General features: G+C 41.2%; 1 protein-coding gene across 1 annotated transcript in view; it reads left to right on the top strand.

Annotated features, from left to right (window-relative positions):
* Positions 1–17624, top strand: part of LOC121348867 (c-Maf inducing protein) — a 131592-nt gene that overhangs the window by 56441 nt on the left and 57527 nt on the right. Inside the window, exon 2 of the mRNA XM_041458833.1 lies at positions 12585–12710. Coding sequence (XP_041314767.1) covers positions 12585–12710 — 126 coding nt within the window. The remainder of the gene's footprint in view (positions 1–12584; positions 12711–17624) is intronic.

Here is a 17624-nt window from a genome sequence, read left to right as displayed (position 1 = left end):
CACAAGCTTTTCATTCTGTTCATGAATGTGTGAGGGAACAAATGACAAGTTTAGGGGTTGAGTCTCAGTTCTTTACTCATGTGGTAAAGGTTGTTGCAGCCGCTGGTTGCTTGTAGAAGTACCTGGGCTTCTAAATTGAGTGCACCAACAGTTTTCCTAATGACTTGCCCAAGGTGCTCGTAGTTACTGAAGGACAGAGTTATGTTTCCCTTTCTTCACATAAGTACAACCTAGTGCAGCTGCTGAAATAACCAGTTTGAGTCTTCATGATGACGCCTGTGTTCTTGAAAGCACCAGGACTTGTATTCATCCTGAAGACAGTTTTCTCTCTGCAGTGTGGTTGACTCCTGTGTGTACCTGCAGCTGTATATTTAGAGCCAGATGTAATATTTCTGGAGACAATAATATACTTAATCTAGTGCTAGATTACTCTTATACTAGTAATCTAGTGCTAGATTACTGCTAGGATTAGATGTGGAGGGCTGTGTTTTTAGAAGTGCTGTTAGAATACAGTGGCATCTACAGTTTCCAGCTCTGTGTCACAATCTCACAAATGAACAATATACTGGAAAGAAATGGAAACAATTTCATTAAAATACTAATAAAAATAAAAGAATAGGGAGGTTGATGACTAGGTATATCTTCCTTGTGAGTGGGCATGTAGAGACAGTGAGCTTAGATGAGATAAAAAAGAAAATGGGAGACAAGACAAGAATTTCAGAGGTGTGGTTTATCTGGCACTGGTGCTTGTGGCTGAGCTCGTAGTGCTCTGATATGCACTAGATACACTCACAGGCAGTTGCACCTTTGAAAATAAGATGCTCCTTCATGCCTAATCCTTACATCACAGGAATGGCTCCAAATGTACAGTAAAGCCTTTGATCTGTGCTTCGAGAGTGGTGCTGGCAGAAAATCATGAGGATTGGCTGCGGAGGTGTTAGGATGTGGGTCAAACTGAAACTTTCTATCGGTACTTTGGATCTGAGTCTGACTTCATTTTTTTGCTTTCCAAAGTGCGAGATTTGAGATTAAGGTTCTGAACTTAAATCTGAAGCAGAGAAGCATTTTTCTCAGTTGTTCTCTGAACTTCTGAGTTGAATTTAGGGATTGAAAATGTTGGAGTATTTGGAAATCATCTGCTATGCTGTTTACAGTGTTGAATTTGGTTTTGGTTTCTGTTTTATTAATTTCCAGTAAGACCTGGTAATTTCTTGCAAGAAAACAAGAACAGAATCTGATTTAATATTCAAAGATCTATATTTTAAAATTATATATTTTTTCAGAAACAGAAAGCAAAAAGGGCTTTTTCAGCAGGATAGAGAAAAGGACAGAGGTTACTTTATTTTGCAAGCTTTGTATTTCCTTTCCAATAATAATACTTCCCTGAAATGACTTGATAACATCTCGTTGAAGCTTGCTGAGCACTTGGGCCTTTTTCAGAGGTTAAACATGGATACTGTGCTTTATTTTAGAAGGCTTTATATTTATTTGACCTGTTTCTTTGTCTCTGAGGAAATTAATAAACAAATCTCTATATAAAGCATTCTTCTGTAAAAAGTGTCTGGAAAGATGTAAGTAGGAAAATGATGTTAGTTATTCTTGATACTTCATACTTCTGCTCAGGTTGATTTGCTGGTAAGGCACATTTTTCAACGTAACGCTGCCATGAGAGTGTTAGTGCTGTAGGAACATGTAGCCAAGGCAATTCCAAGGTCACTGTTAGGATTGTGAGCTGTGCAGCAATGGTGTTATACAGTGACGTGGTGGCATTTGTGGATTTTAATTACATAGAGGAGGGCAGGAACGCTTACCCCTTTTTTCCATTCCTGCTTTGACTAAAGCTGATGCAAGCAGTAGTGGGCAAAATGCAGGATGTGTGTTCAGGTGTAGAGTTCAAACACACATCTAATTTGGAAGCTTTTGTATTCTGCTGAAACCAGAATGTCACCAAGGGGAAGCAACTCATGTTCTCGTCAGTGTTTTGAGTCCACATCATAACCCTCACTGGTGGCTGTAAGACTGCAATGAACTGAATTCAGATTTACCACGAAATGCTAATGTGCTTCGGTAGTATTGGCATTCTGTTAGAAAATCACTGGTCAGTTTAACTTTGGGCAAGCAGTTCCCTAATGACATTCAGATTTCCTTGGTGGAAATTTCCTAGGCTAATAGTAGTAACTGTTCATTGAGGTCAAAGCCATGAACAAGTGCACTTTCTTCCCTGACTGGAAAACTCAGTCTTACAAACTTGTGTTTGCAGTATTGAAGGTTTTAGAGAAATTAGGTATTTCCGTTAGAGATAGTAAATAAATTAGTGCAGTAATCCTGATAGAAGACAAGGGTTTTGCTTCAGAATTATGCACAGACCTGACAGTATAATTGAGCTTGAAAACCAAAACATAGTTGCCAAAGGTGGGAGTGAAACTTGCAGCCATTGTGCTGACATAGCCGGAAAGTTCAGCTTGTCTTAAAGGCTGGAATTATTTTAAAACAGATTTTTGATGTGAAACTGGAAGCAGGGTGGGGGGGCAAGGGCGGCAAGTCACCCTAACCTAGTATGCAAAGATGCTGTAACTCTCAAGTGTATAAGCCATCTCTGTGTTGATTGATTGTGTGCTACACAATTTTTCCCAGCAGCATTGTGGCTTCATGGTCTGGGAATATAAGTCAGGCCAAGTAGACGGGCATAGGTCTCCTGCAGAAAGCTGATTTTTCCTGCAGCCTGGGAAGCACTGTATTTCTTTTCACCTTCAGATGTGCATCACTAGCTGCTGGCTGTGCATGTAACTGGGTTTTTCCAAAATTGCATCATCAGAGATGCATCTAGATGGTCTGGTGTGTTGTGGGAGCCCCTGGCTCGTCTCTCAAGCAGTAGCAGGGAGGGCAGGTACATCTGTTTCCTTGCCCACGAGTGGGCCCTGTGTCAGAGCATGCAGAGGAAACAAGTGAGTGTGTCTTGTTGAGGGCTGAATCATCCTGTTGGAACAGAAAATGCTGTTGGAGGACTAAGGTGGCTTAGTTTTCCAAAACACACTGTGAGACAGAAGAGCAGTGCATGATGCATTAGCTCCTGATAAATAGGGCTTCTCTGGGAGGCATCTCTTCAAAGCTGTGTGCACTGGGATCCCTGGGGGAACTATTGCCATTCCTTGGAATTCTTCTCCAGCCTTTCAGGAGCCACCCAGATGAAAGGGTTTGCCAGTTTCATAGTGCCTAATTGTAGGGCTGTTCTCTGTTCTGCTTTTCAAAGTGTGTCTGTGGAGATGATGATAAGGACACCTTTCTTGAAAAAGTAGCTTGCTAGACTATTAAATGTTGTATTGAAACAAAAAGTTTGCTAGTTGGGTATGCCAGTTTCATGCCACTTCATTCTCTATGAGCACAATGCCTTTGTGATTTTAGCTAAATATTTAATTACTTTCCTTCTTAAACCAAAGTGCCACTTTGCATAGTGTACTTTGCTTTGTATCTTTTTGCACAGTAAGAGAGCTTAAAAAGGTTATTTAGGTTCTAGCTGGTGTTCTGTGTCCTCTCTATTTCCATTTCCCAGTCAACTGACACTTTTCTCCAATATTTACTCTGGTATTTCACTGCAGTTGCCCTCTCCTCCTCCATTCCCTCTCTGTCTCCCTTCCTCAGAGGCATTGCACATACTTCAGTCAGCTCTATTTAAATAGCAGCACTCCCTCCCAGTACAAACAGCAGTCAGATGTTAAACAATGAGGGAGACCAGCAGTGGAGGAGGTACCGGGTGGTTCCAGGCTCTGCTGGAGGGAAGGAAAGGGCACTTTCCATCCGTGTCATTCTGTAGTGCTGAGAGACACAGAATCAGAGGGAAATCACTGCTGCAGACACGAGGGATGAATCTCACTTAAAATTATGTAGACCTGTCCAAGTTATTGTAGGAGGTAAGACAGGTCAGACAAAGCACTGTCACTTTAAGCACGTTTTCCCACCTCCTCCTGTAGCAGAAGGTGATTCCAAATGGCTCTGACTCATCCCCAGGAGGTGCCTGTTGTTTTTTTTTCCTAATAACAGTGTGAGTTTAGTGAGGCTGTCATTAGCAGGATATCTATAGCTTTTTTGAAGGCTTTGCTGCGTGTCCTTTCTCTTCTCTCTGTACAGCACAGAGCTGTGTTAATATTTTTCCTGGGAACTCAAGACCTCTTCATATTTTCTCCAAAAACGATGAGATTAGAGCATTCCCTGGGGGTAATTCAGAAACTTAGTTGGGTTACTGCACTCCCTGTTCTGTACTTGTTCATCGAATTGAGATTGGATGTGGTTTCCTGGGAACTGCAGAGTTAAGGGTGCATTGCAAAGAAAAGGAAAAAATTGTTAATGGAAATTGTTTGATTATTACAGTGTCTAAGGGATTCACTGTTCTGCAGGTAGAAAGCATGGGCATGATAAGTAATGCTGGAGAACGCTTCTTGAAATGAAAAACAGAACTTAATGTATATTTTACTTATGCTGTGTTTAATTTTGCAACAATTTAATTGATTGTAAATAAAGTGTAGTATGAAATGAGCTGGTGTGAGCATTGAGGAGGTGGTGAGAACTGTCAATATTGCAGTCCATGATTCAGATTCTGTATTTCTAATGGGACCTGAGATCCTGGATAGCTCAGCTTCTTACAAATTCAGTCATTTACACTTGGATGGCCTTTCAGGTTCGACTTCATATTCCCAGGCGACAGAGGTGAATGGGTTGCTTCCCTCACAGCTGCCTTCAGCCTTTTTGCTTTGCAAAGCCCTAAAATTTTCCATGGGAGGAGCAGATCCTTGCACAGAGGATGTGACCCTACTGATAACAAATGCGGTTTCCTTCTTCACCTTTTGTTGACCTAACAGAGATAGTGAACAGCAGGCTTTGGAGATCTGTAAACCAGAAGTAAAAACCACTGCAAGTGCAAGGATGATCTGCAATAGGAACATGCTCTTGCCAGTACCTAAACCAGTTCTGAAGAACCCAGCTGCACAGAGGTCTCCTGTTCACAGTACACACCAGCTTCCAGTTACTCAACAGACTGATTATCCAGGTGCCACCTTTGTATTTGAAACCATCTGTATTTGAAACCACCTTTCACTCCCAGCTCTCAGGGCTGCCCCTGGTTAAAGCAGTCATTAAAAGGTGGCATTTTAATCTAGCATACATTGTGTCTGCTTGGTCTAAAATCCTTACATGGAACCCTCTCTCCTCTCTGATTTAGCAGCACTCGATGCATTTCATGGTGTGTGACACAGCTGATTTGTTGAAAGAATTGATAATAGAGAGAAGCCTTGAACAAGGATGTGGTTTTGTTTCTGTTAAATCATTGTTGCTATAGTGACCTAAGATCTATTTAGCACTCAGTAGGTATATCATATTCTGGGCAGAAGTTAGGGATTTTTCAATATTCCTCTAACAAATGTCTTACAGAAGTAGGTGTGTGTATAGTCTTTCTGCAAGAAGTCCCTGGTTCTCTTACTGCTGCTCCTGTGAGTAGCTCCTGTATTTTGGCTGGTGGTGTCCCTTCTTGGCTGAAGTAATTTCAAGGAAGTTGGATAAATAACATACCCATCTTGTCAAGGTTGGGGAGTATTTCTTCCCAAAGGAGAGTTTCATGACGCAGTGATAAATGCAAAAATACGGAGAACGTGAACTCTGCTAAGGAGTGGTCATTCTTATGAATCTGTGACCCAGTTTTGGAGGAGGAGGATGTTTTTGAAGCTGATTCACATGGTTGGAGTCAGGAAGTCTGAGTTCTTCTCCCACATCTCTCAGGCTTCTCATGTTCCCTCAGATGTGATCAAGAGCATGGTGCAGCTACAACCTCAACTGAGATTTTCTTTGCAGTTGGAAAGTGGGGGATAGTAATTCTGTTCTTTGAGTTCTTCACATTCCTTGGGAGGTGTTGAAGTCTTCAGTGCACACTTGGAGAGTTGCTGCTCCAAGCAGAGATGCTCCACCTGGCAGGGCAGTCAGGCCAGTGTCTGTGAAAGTCTCACTGTGTCTGACACGCTGTGTCAAACACAACTCCTCCCTTTCCTCTCCTAATTTCTGGCCTGGGACCAATTCCTTCCCCTTGGCAATGATTTGGCAGATTTGGCCATTATCTCAGTGGTAAGCTGTGGTCACCTGGCAGCATGTCTTCATCCCTATCAGCAGAGGTCTGAAAACAGGAGACAAGATTTCTTACATAGGCATGACCTTAGAGCTTTTTGGACATCAGCATGGCAACCAATTTAACATTCAGTGCTACTGGAAGTCTCAGGAGGAATTCCCTTTGGCATGTCAAGTTGGCCAGAGAGAAAGGGTTGATTTCTTACAGGCTGCTTAAACAAGGTCATATTGATAATGGGCCTCTTTGGGAAGTCTTCAAGATATGTCTTACTTTACTTCCAGATATTCGAAGAAGTGAAGCTTCAGAAGTGCTCTTTCACCTGGGTTTGACAGTTAAATAGAAGAATGTCCTTGTTTTAAAAAAAAAATTCTATATGAATTTCAGCTAAATAATACATTTTTCCTTCTTATTTGACTCCCCTGTCATGGTACATATTCCATTACATGACCTTAATTTCCCTTTTTCTTAATAATGAACTTCTGTGCTTTTAACTTGCTTCAGATCTGAATTAATTTGAAGTTCTTCCCACTGCTGATGTCTGCTGCACAGGTTTTACATATTTTAAGCTCACATGTCCCAATATTGAGAGCAGTTTTTTCTTGTCAGCTCTTTGATGGACAGTTTTGGCCTGTCCCTTTGCTAAAGCTCCACAGAACTGATATTTTAGCCCCACTGCAGATTGGAAGGTTTGTTTTTTTGGTTTTTTTTTCTGCACACTGTGGGGTAAGCTGTTTCTTTCTGGCAGCTTTTATATTTTTATCAGTTTTGTAAGGTTAATTAATGCAACATCCTCCAGTCTTGGTTGTCTTAAATATTTAGAGGAAGGAAGAGATTTATGCACATTGTTGCTGCTGAGCTAGATTTGGTTGAACTTCTGTTGGATTTCTGAGTAAAGATTCCCAGCTTGTATAAATCAGTGAAGCTCCACTGGAGGATCTGGTCTTCCTCAATGAAATCTTGTCACTGCACCTGAGCTACTTTGCACTGAGCATGACAGTTGCTGCTGTATTTTTGTGTAGAGAATGTGGGATATATTTCTGCTATCTTTTATCACTGTGTAGCTGTAAAGAAAGGCAGGTGTGTGTGTACATTTATACACACACAGACATGCATGGGTGTTTATACACACAGTCACCCACACACAGAGAATTGTGCTGGAAAACCCCCTCCCTCTTTTTCCTGTCATCACCAGTGAACTAATACACCCTCAACTTTGGCTGACATGGGACCTCACTGAAGATTTGGGTCACAGTGTCCCAGTTTGTTTCCACGTACCGAAAAATTTCAAGCCAAACCAACCAAGACCCCACCAAGCATCAATACCCAGCTTGGAGATAGTTAGGGACAGTGCAGCTCCAAGCAGAAATAATTTAGATTTGCCCCATGGGGAGACCAATTTCACTACACAGAGCAGGTGGAATCTTTCTTGTGGTCCAACACATAAAACCACTTACCTGGTGGAGTGGGGAGGGAATGGTTATGATGGGCAGACTGAGAGACCACAAAGCCTGATGGATTAGACGAGAACGTTGTTCCAAGAAAGCTCAGAAATACCTTTGTGTAGTTTTGGGGCAGAGTTGGGTGTCTCCTTGCTGTTAGTCTTTTTGTCTGTTTTATCAGGTTAATCTCCACGAGATTGGCATTGACTCTCTCAACTTATCATGACAAGTGAGCATGGCAGTAAATTCTTCCATGTCAAGAAAAAGACAAATTGTACTGTACTGCATATTGTGGTATAGTACTGCTAATTGCTGAACTTGATAAATGTCTTCTGATAGGTTCTGTAGTTAATGAGCAAAGATGTTAATTGCCCTTATCTGAAATATCAGTAGTTGCAGGGGCATTCTCTGGAGCCATGGATGTCTTCTAAGAGAGATTTATTTCAAATCAGCCATTGTTTTCAGCAGTTTCAGAGTCCATTACCCTGCAGTATCAACTAAATAGTCTCCACCCCATCAAAGTTTTGAGAACAATCGGCTCTTCCTATGTGTTACTTAGCAGGTATGGATCTTATTTGGGTATGGAAAACTTACGTGTGACACAGCATGCTCAGCATCCTGGGCTACAGCAGGAGCATGGCTCATTCTTAAGAGCAGCCAAGAGAGAAATAAGCACCTGCCAGCAGAAGAGAGAGGGTCTGGAACAGCCCCATTTCCCCCACCATCTGGAGTATTTAATGGGGAAAATCATTCTCCGATGTTGCTGTGTTGGTGGGACTTGTCAGTCTAAGTAAGTTTTAATGCAAATAACCATCTCTATTTGTAGAATTCATCTTTTCTAGGTGCTTTCTTTGGAAAATATGCAGCTGAAGATTTAGTGCATTATTATATGAGTAAGTGCATACAAGCCTCATATTAACAATGGACGTCATGTTTATTCTTTCCCTTTTAGAATTTCCCTTGGAAACAAGTGGGCAGATTTTTGCATTATTGAGTAGTTTGCTGCTGCTGACTTTTCCCAGAAACACAAGAGAGAACCAGGCTTACGCAGGAACCTACATGTTCTTCCAGTTTTGGGAGCACTGGATTCCCCTAAGATTTGATTTGTAGTAGGTTTTGGTGTGTGCCTATTCTGGTGCAAAGTTTCAGAGCTGTATGATTAATAAATCTTCGTGGAACTGAAAAAAGACCAAGTTAAAACATACCTGATTTCCCAGCAGAAAAGTTGTATGTTTTGTTAGGAGGCTAAAGGCTAATGGGAAGAAAAAAATGTTTCCTTATGGGGTTTTTGTTTGTTGTAAGAAATTGCATTTTCATTTACGAATATCTTACAGTATTTCAGAACATATTCAATAGCAAACAGCCAGAAGTTCAAACTATAACTGTAAATCTGTAAGCTGACATATGTAGATTCTCTGGCCAAACTTTCTTAAGTCAGGATTAGTTTTGTAGAGTGAGATAGAAAAGTCCATTATCTTGCTTCGTTTCATAGATTTCAGACTTTGCCAGGAAATATAAATCTCCTTTCAAAAATGACAGCTATAAAAATAAGAATTACTGTTTTCTTAAAAAAAAGGCATTTTCCACTGAACTTGACATACTGCTGCTCAAGGTGCTGTGGCTTTAGACTGTCTGATACCAATAATTAAACTGAGGTATTCAGGTCCTCAGCTCCCCCTTCCAAATGATGTGCTGCCCCTAAGTTATGGTAACTGAAGGAGCTCAAAAGTAATCTGGCAAAAGCTGGATGGGTTCCCTGATCTGCCTGACGCCACAGCCAGACAAATATTTGTATGGGCAGAGACAGAGTGGGTGGATGGAGATGGGAATGCTGCTTAAGACTAGTATTCATGCCAGATGCTTCTCAGTGGTGGCCCGGTGAGGATCTGTCTCATTATTGGTATTTTCAAACCTCGGAATCCACATTGCTGGCCTGGTGTGTTGTTGTGATTTGACTTTCCCATGGAGAGACCTGGGGGTGAGGATGCAGCTTCTGAGGGGTGGGCGCAAGCAAGACCAGCTGCAGCATGAGGATGTGCAGCACTTGCACTGCTTATTTATCAACCACAGTGATTCACTGTGATTGACATTCACATACCTGAATGTCAAAATAACCTGTGTTTTAAGAGAAATCAGTCACTCAGGCTGTGGTTTTACCTCAGGCCATTTCCTGGTAAATGGCTGAACTGTGCTTGGTCTTGAGAAAACTCTGCTGAGGAACAGAGCTCTGTCCTGTATCTGTTTAGGAGTTGGCCCTGTGTGTGGAGAGATGAGGGGAAGGACACCTTTGTGTGGGACTGACCTTCCCCTTGTGGGTGCCGTGGTCTCTGAGGAGCACCAGAGCCCTGTGGGCTCAGGTCTGGTGACAGCTCTGTTTTGGTGCTTCCTCAGGGCATTTCTGCCCAGCCCTGATGTGGGAGCATGGTCTTCAGTGTTGGACAGCAACATTTCAAGGGGCTCTATACAGTGATAAATTATTGTACTTTAGACCCTCTCCGTTGTGAAACAGAGGTGAAGTTGCCTATATATAACACTATAACTAGTGTTTTCAGAACTGAAAATATTTCCCTTCTTAGAAGATTGTGTTTTAATGAAATCAGAACCAATGCATATGATGATGCTTACAGGGATTGAAGTATATTTAGGCTACTTCTTTTTTGAGTAAGATGGCAAACAACTGTATGTGTATAGGATGGCTAGATGGAAGGTGTGGATATAGGATCATATGAATGCTACATAAAGTACCTCATTGGCTTTCACTTAGAGTGATTGACCATCTGCATAATTCCATCTTATGGTTTAGGTAGTCTTCCCATCCTTGGCAAACTGCAGAACTCTGCTCCTCCATTCTCCTTAAGGAGAAGGACTGTCCTGTGAGAAGAGGTGTATGCCTGGGATGAAATCCTTGTGAATGGCTACAGAGCTGTGCTTCAACTGGCTCAGTTGTCTTTAATGCAGTTTAAATGGTGATTTAAGGTATAGAGAAGCTTCTCTTGGAAACAGCTTCTGTGAGAATTCCTCAAATCCTCTTTGAAGTTAATGGAGGGTATTAAGGGCAGTCACCACCTTCTTAAAAGAGAAATTTAAATTACTTTGGTTCATTTCATTTTATATTTGCATTAACTGGTTCTGGATTTCTCCCTTCTCCAGTCTTTCAGAGCACGTTTTTGATAACTTTGCCCCCTGAGCATACTAGATTTTATGTTGGCTGTTTTGATATTTTTCCCTGAGTGTTGTAATGCTGATTACCAAAGGATCTTGGGCCTTTGGCTTCCTGTGAGAACGAGATAATTACTCTCCAGTAGGCAACGCATGACGTACAGTATCAGTATTAAGCCACTGGGATTCCAGTCACTAGTGTAGAACAATATTGTGGGTAAATGAATAAGCAGAAGTTTATCATACTTCCTGCACAACAGGGTTTTTGTTAAAGAGACAGTGAAAATTGTTTTCACCCAGGGCTTGTGCAAAATGAGCGCCGCTGCAGCAACCATTAGGGGAAAAGATATTGAGGTTGAGTTCTGTGGCTGGCTGGGTTTTTCTTGCTGAAAAAACAGCTGAGTTCTTGTGGCAGCAAAGGTGGGTGACTGGGCTGTCACTGCGTTTCTGGTGGATGACGTTTATGGGCTTAGAAGCATGTATGAAGTGTAGAGCTCCAAAGTATGGTTTCCAGATGCACCACCTACCTAACTTATGGAAGAAGGTTGTACCAATTAGAAGCAGAGACGTTCCAAATGCAATTTGCTTATTTCACACTCGCCCCCAGGAATCCTGTGTTGTGATTTTAGGAGTTGGCCTTGTTTGACCCTGAAATAGATGTGGTTGCCTCCCTTGCCTTCCTTATTTCAAGACTGTCAGTTAAAAATAACTTATGTATTGGGCACAGTGGGAGTGAGTTTGAGAAGTTGAAGTTATATGTAAATCAGTAATAGTGAGAAAATAATTCATAAATGTAATGAGCTCTATTCTCTTGAAAAACATGGTTAAGTCTGTGGCTTATCCATAAGGTGGGATTAATTATTTTTGTATGAAAATAGTTTCTCTGCCACAGCAGTACTGATCGGTTCACTTATGCTGTAGCACATCAAAGTAAATGATGTCTTTGGAGGACCTCTGTTAAATATTCAATTACTTTAAAAATGGCTTGCATAAAGTACAGAGTATGTACGCGTTCTCAATAGATACACAGCTATAGCACTGTGTGTTTGCTTAGTTTAAGATATAATTTCATATGTGCTTTCATAGATACATTTCTATTTCTTCTTATCTCAGAGATAATTGTACTTCTGTAATGCCTAAGAATTACAGGGATACTAACAAGTAGTTTCATGTTTAAGTTTGTTTTCCTGCACTATCAGTTTGTATTGTACATTTAATTGCAAAATGCTGTTACTTTTTTTGTGTTTTAATGGTGACTTTCGTTTTAAACCAGACATCAGCACTCTGTTCAGAAAACCACTGCTTACCTGTAGGCCAAGATGAGTACATTGATTGCTTTGCTTTTGCTTGAGTCTGAAACTTGAGGGCTGTATCTTTGGAGCCCCAAGAACCACTGTCAAATGAAGGAATCTGGAACTTGGTGATGTGGTTGATCAAAATCGCAGCTGGGGAATGTGTGGGATAAAGCAGCCTTGCTTTAGGACTTTAGGACAGTGCTGATCTGTCTGTGTGACTGAGGTGCTTCTTCATGCATTGAGAGCATGTGCATGGACAGAGCCCTTCATAGCTCAATTCAACCTGGAATTAGGTTCCATTGATTTTTGGGTCCAGCACAGGTTGGCATCTGTGTATTTCAGGCACCTTGGACTGGCCTAGTTTTGTTTTTATGTGAGTGATCTTAACACTTGAACGAGTTGGAGGAAGGTGGCTGGATGGGGCTCTCTTGAATTACCTGGGTAGGAAGTTTGCTTTTCAATTAGATTTTGCAGATATTTGCAACACCAAGAGTAATTTTCATAGTGCCGTTCTGCCTTGAAAATTGTGAAACTTATGATGGATAAGTAAACATTTTTTTCCCCTTCTCCTTTGTTTTCTTGCAGCCAACTGGGTACATGGAAAACTCCATTTCCTACAGTGCTATTGAAGATGTTCAACTGCTCTCCTGGGAGAATGCCCCTAAGTACTGTTTACAGCTCACAATCCCGGGGGGTACTGTCCTACTGCAGGTACAGTAAACATACAAGTACAACTTTATTTCTCTCTTACTCTGAATCTCCTTCAACTTCATTCTGTTTCCTGTGCATGAAATCTTAATTAGGTGAACTCAGAAAAGACAGAGAACTTGGTGCGGTCAAATTATCTAACCACCAGAAAATTTGCTCAGGGTGATAGCTCTGAAACTGTTTGTTCAACAGTCAACAGTCAGAATGGAAATTTTGGGCCATAGTGATTAAGCCTTCTTGCTGAATTTGTGCAGCAAAGTAGTGCTCTGTGTAAAGGCATATTGATGAGGGCTTGGAATGATTGTATTTTTACGTACGGTCTTATTCCTGCATGAAAAAAGTTAAAAGTTTCATCCTTGAATTCATATAGGAAACCAAGAATTTCACTGGAACTGGCAGATACCTATTTTAAAAAAATATTCAATCCTCACTGAAATATTTCAGTATATTTGTATGGATATCTGTATATGCTGGTTCTCTGAAGTGTTGTTTTCAAGCAGAAGACAGTGTGTTTACATTATTCCAGATTTCTTCATCCACTTGAGGCTTTATAGGCCCCCCCTTAGGTCACTGCAAGTTTTAGTGACAGAAAAGCTGTCCACAGCACTGAGCTTTGGAAATACTCTGGAGTAAGTAGGAAAAGCTGCATTGCCCCCAAAGAACTTTGAAAGGTCAAAACTTAAAAATACCAAACTGGCTTCAGCTTAACTCTTGCATGGTTCTCTCTCATGTTTCTCAACATTGTTTTGAAGATAGTTTATCTGTTACTCTTTGGGATTTTACTTTTTCAGTTGATTATACAGCCATGACTGTGGTGCATAAGTATTTCATCCAGGTAGAAGTGTAAGGGAAAGGTAGGAAGACAAACCATGATTTCCCAACAGCTAGATTAGGGCCCTCATTATTGTTGAAATCTTCCTTGCCTAATGCATTAATGGAAGTAATTAGACAGAAAGTTGTCTAAATTTCTCAAGTTGGATGATTTTCTCATGATAATTTTCATTCTGCTTTTTCAATAAATTTCCCTAGTGGTGCTAGCATTTAAGTTTATATCTATTTCAACAGATGAAATAGTTACACCTGCCTTTCCAAATTCTGTTTCCAAGTCTTTATTCTGTAGTTTATGGCAGCTGCCTTTTTGGGTCTATGCAAGATGAAACTTGAACCCACAGCTTCCTGCTGAGTGGAAAGGAAATTGGTAGGGTAGACAGGCTGTAATCTGGAGCAGCCTGACATTTGTCTCTTTAAAAAACAAAAAAACAAAAAAAAAAAAAAAAAAAGAAAAAGAAAAAAACAACAAACCAAACACATAAATAATTATGTTTATGAAACAGCAACATCTTAGCATGGATACTTTGGTATTTTCTTGAAAAAGATTGGTGTCTTTATGTAACCTCATAGGAACTCATAAAGAAGTGGACTGAGCTGGACTTCTGTTTATTGCTGCCTGGCTGAGCACTCTGGATCAGATTACATTATAACTATGGGAATTTCGACATAATTTGAAATACAAACTTTAAAAAATGTTTTTAATATGACTTGGTCTTTGGTAGTGTCTTGATTCATCAGATGTGGTCAGATTGGAGGGAGTATAAAATTAGATTTCCCTTATACAGTTGTAATGTGTATTCACAAATCCAAAACAGTTCTCAAAGTTATGTTTAGTCTGCTGAAGAAATGAAGTTGAAAAAGCTGGATTTATGAAGTAGTTGAGTTCTGCAGAAACTTTCTAGCGTATGTAACAAAGAGTAGAGGTATCCAAAGACACTTCAACTGAAGAGCTGAGAAAGTAGCCCTTGCATAGCTCAGTTATTTCCAGATTTGTGAGAGACTTCAGTACCTCTCTGGGAAATTGTGACTTCCAGTTTTTTATGAAATCAGCAGCATGCTCTGATGTAATGTCCAGCTCTAGTATCAGGAATTTTATGAAATCATTCTGCTCTGCTAATCTGAGCAGCAGCATGCTCTGATGTAATGTCCAGCTCTAGTATCAGGAAGTGTATGATAGTGGAACAAGTCAAACTAGTCCAAAACACATTCCCAGTACTGTTTCTTCTGAAGTACACTTTTGGTGAAATCTGTATGTTTATTTTTTTTCCCAAAGCCTTTAAATAAAGTGTGTGTGTATATATATGTAAAAATGTCTAAATTAACTGTTTTGACTACCCCAAATTTATTCCATATTTCTGATCAATATAAATTTTATATTTTGATCTGTGTTTTTGCACATGCTGCTTTGTAAATTCTTTAAAACCATGGGATGTTATTGACATGATTTGACATAAAATGAAGCAGTTTAGTACTTTGAATCACAGGCTTTCCCAATTTTTCATTTCTGAGAAGAATTCAAGATACCAGTTTCTGCTTAACTGAAGGCAGTGTGGATTTATGAAAGGCTGGTCCTGCTTGACCAAGCTGACCTCCTCCTGTGACAAGGTGACCTGCTTAGTGGGTGAGGAAAAGACTGTGGAGGTTTAGATTGGCTATTAGGGAAAAATTCTTCACCAAAAGCGTTCTCAGGGCACAGGCTGCCCAGGGAAGTGATTGAGTCACCATCTCTGGAGGTATTTAAAAGATGTAGATGTGGCACCTGGGAGCATGGCTTAGTGATGAGCTTGGCTGTGCTGGATTTGATCTTAGAGGTATTTTCTAACCTAAACAATTCTGTGTGATGCCACAGGAGAGCCCCTGTCCATGTTCAAGTTTTCATCCCCTCTGTCTGCTGTCACCAGGGTCTATTTCTGGCTTATTAGTGCACAGTAATGAGTCAGAGAGGGAAGAGTGCCATTACCTTTCCTTACATCATCCCAAGCCCTCCCATGGCAACACTGACCCATCCCAACCTATTTTAGCACATGAAATCTGACAGGCAGTGCCGGAGGTGATGCAGCTCCTCTTGGGAAATGGGATCACGGTAACAGGACGTGTCTACCTGGGTTTTAGAGGAAAACCTGTTCTCAGGCAGCAGACAGCTTCATCCAGGCTGGTTTCACATTTAAAAGTCATTTTCACGTGTGGAGCTCTTCCCACTCGGTGTTTGTTGAATAAGCACAGCTATCTGAGCATTTCACTGCCTGGCATTTGGGGATTCCCATTGTCCCATGTGGGATTCATGGGCAGTCAGGTTTCTGGGGATCATGGACTGTCAGTTTTCTAGACATGCTGAGGGCTTGTGTTTTCTTTCCCCCTGCCAAATGATGAGATCCCTGGTTCTTTCCGTGAGCAGCCATCAAAACCTCGGATTTTTTTTCTTCCCTGCAGTTGGAAAGAAGGTGTTGCTGAAGCTGGCTCATTAGGGCACGAGCTCTTCAGGCCAGGAAATAGGAGCTAAATTTAGCTTTTGATGAAGTGTGAGCTCTTTAGTATCAGGAATAGCAGGGCCTCCTTGAGCTGGGCTAGGCTTCTGCTCTTCTGCTTTCCCTTTGTAAAGCACAAGGTGTGATTATGGTGCAGTGTGGATGATTATGAGGAGGATGCTACCCTTGATAGTGAAATAACTGGAAGAACCTTTTGAAGGAGATTGAAAAAAGCCTTACAGTATAATTCATGAGCTGCTGAGCACCAGATGTAGGAAGAGTCCCAGGAAAAAGTCTTTGGTATTTCAGTCACGACAGTACTGCCTTGCTTTCCTGTGGAGTCCTTTCTTTTAGCCTTAAAGCCACCACTTCCATCCCTGTCGCTCGTGTTGTTTTATTCATTTCTTGGCAATCGAGTGTAGTCAGAAGGAAAAACAAACACAGCAGGAAGCCTTGACAAGCACAACAGTCACACGTTCAGCTCGGTGCTTGACCACACTGTTTGTGCCAGGGAGTCCCCACAGTAAATGTTTCCACTGGGTTTTCAGTAATGTTTTATTTTAGTCTCCTTGGAGAAACCTGCCTTTTGTTTTAAGTGCCAGTCCAGCCAGTGCTGTTGGTGTGGAGTGGTCATAAAAGGACCACAACCCAGCAGAGGTAGGGAATATTTTAAGGAGGAAAAGGGCATTTCTAGCAATTCCCAGCAGCTCTCTCTCTACCCTGGGTTAAGGCAGAAGAGTGGCAGGTTTCCCTTGCAGGTCTGCTCAAGTCAGAGGTGCAGCAGAGTGATTTGCATCAGCAGTATGAAGGTTTTGTACAGCTGTGTGGGGCTTCCTGCAGCCCTGGGACATTGCTCTGTTCCCATGGCTGATAATAAATGGGGGCAGAGAAGCCAGTGCTGTTTTTTGAGTAACAGTAATGAATATCAGCTAGAAAAAAAGCACAGCAAAACCCCCATCCTGCTGACCAGAAAGCAAGCGAGGGAGAGAGAGAATCACAGAATAAACTGAGGAAGAATCAAAGCCAAAATCTGGTTCATCAAATCCCACTTATTGCCACATCCATTCAGATGGCAAAATCCCCTAGAAGCGTGTGTGTGAAGGATGCTGTTGCAAGGAAAAACTTGGGAACAGTTTGCTACATGGACAAGCCTGTTCTTGTATTCTTCTGAATAACACACATGCCAGGAGCAAGGGATGTTGTAGTGGTAATTTACTGCTAAAGGAATGGCAGAGGCCTTCACCATAATTTTTAGAATGCTCTGTTTCTTGCAGTTTCAGGTGTTCTGTTTCTCAGTAACACACAGGTTCCTATTTAGTCTCCTCCTTGCCTGGGTACAAATTATTGCAGGGGCTGTAACACTGGCATGAAGCAAGTGTTCAGTTTCCTATTTTTTGTGAGCAAAAAGGAAACCTTGCCTTTAAAACATTCACTGCTTTTTAATAATAAACTTGTATTCCTACTCATTGACTAAGAAATGAAGTAGTTGGGGTGCAGAGCAAATACTTCCTTTTACAGCAGAGGTATAAATTCACTCATGTTGACCAAAGCTTTGCATGTGCAGGCATTTAATCTCTTGCACAGTTTTTCTCCTGTGAACTGTCGTTTTAAAGCAGGAGAG

The sequence above is a fragment of the Pyrgilauda ruficollis genome, unplaced genomic scaffold (genome assembly GCF_017590135.1).
Source record: "Pyrgilauda ruficollis isolate IOZ18807 unplaced genomic scaffold, ASM1759013v1 scaffold13, whole genome shotgun sequence".
NCBI classification, from domain to species: Eukaryota; Metazoa; Chordata; class Aves; order Passeriformes; family Passeridae; genus Pyrgilauda; species Pyrgilauda ruficollis.
Note: the sequence above shows the minus strand (reverse complement) of the source record. Positions and strands in the feature narration are given on the sequence as shown.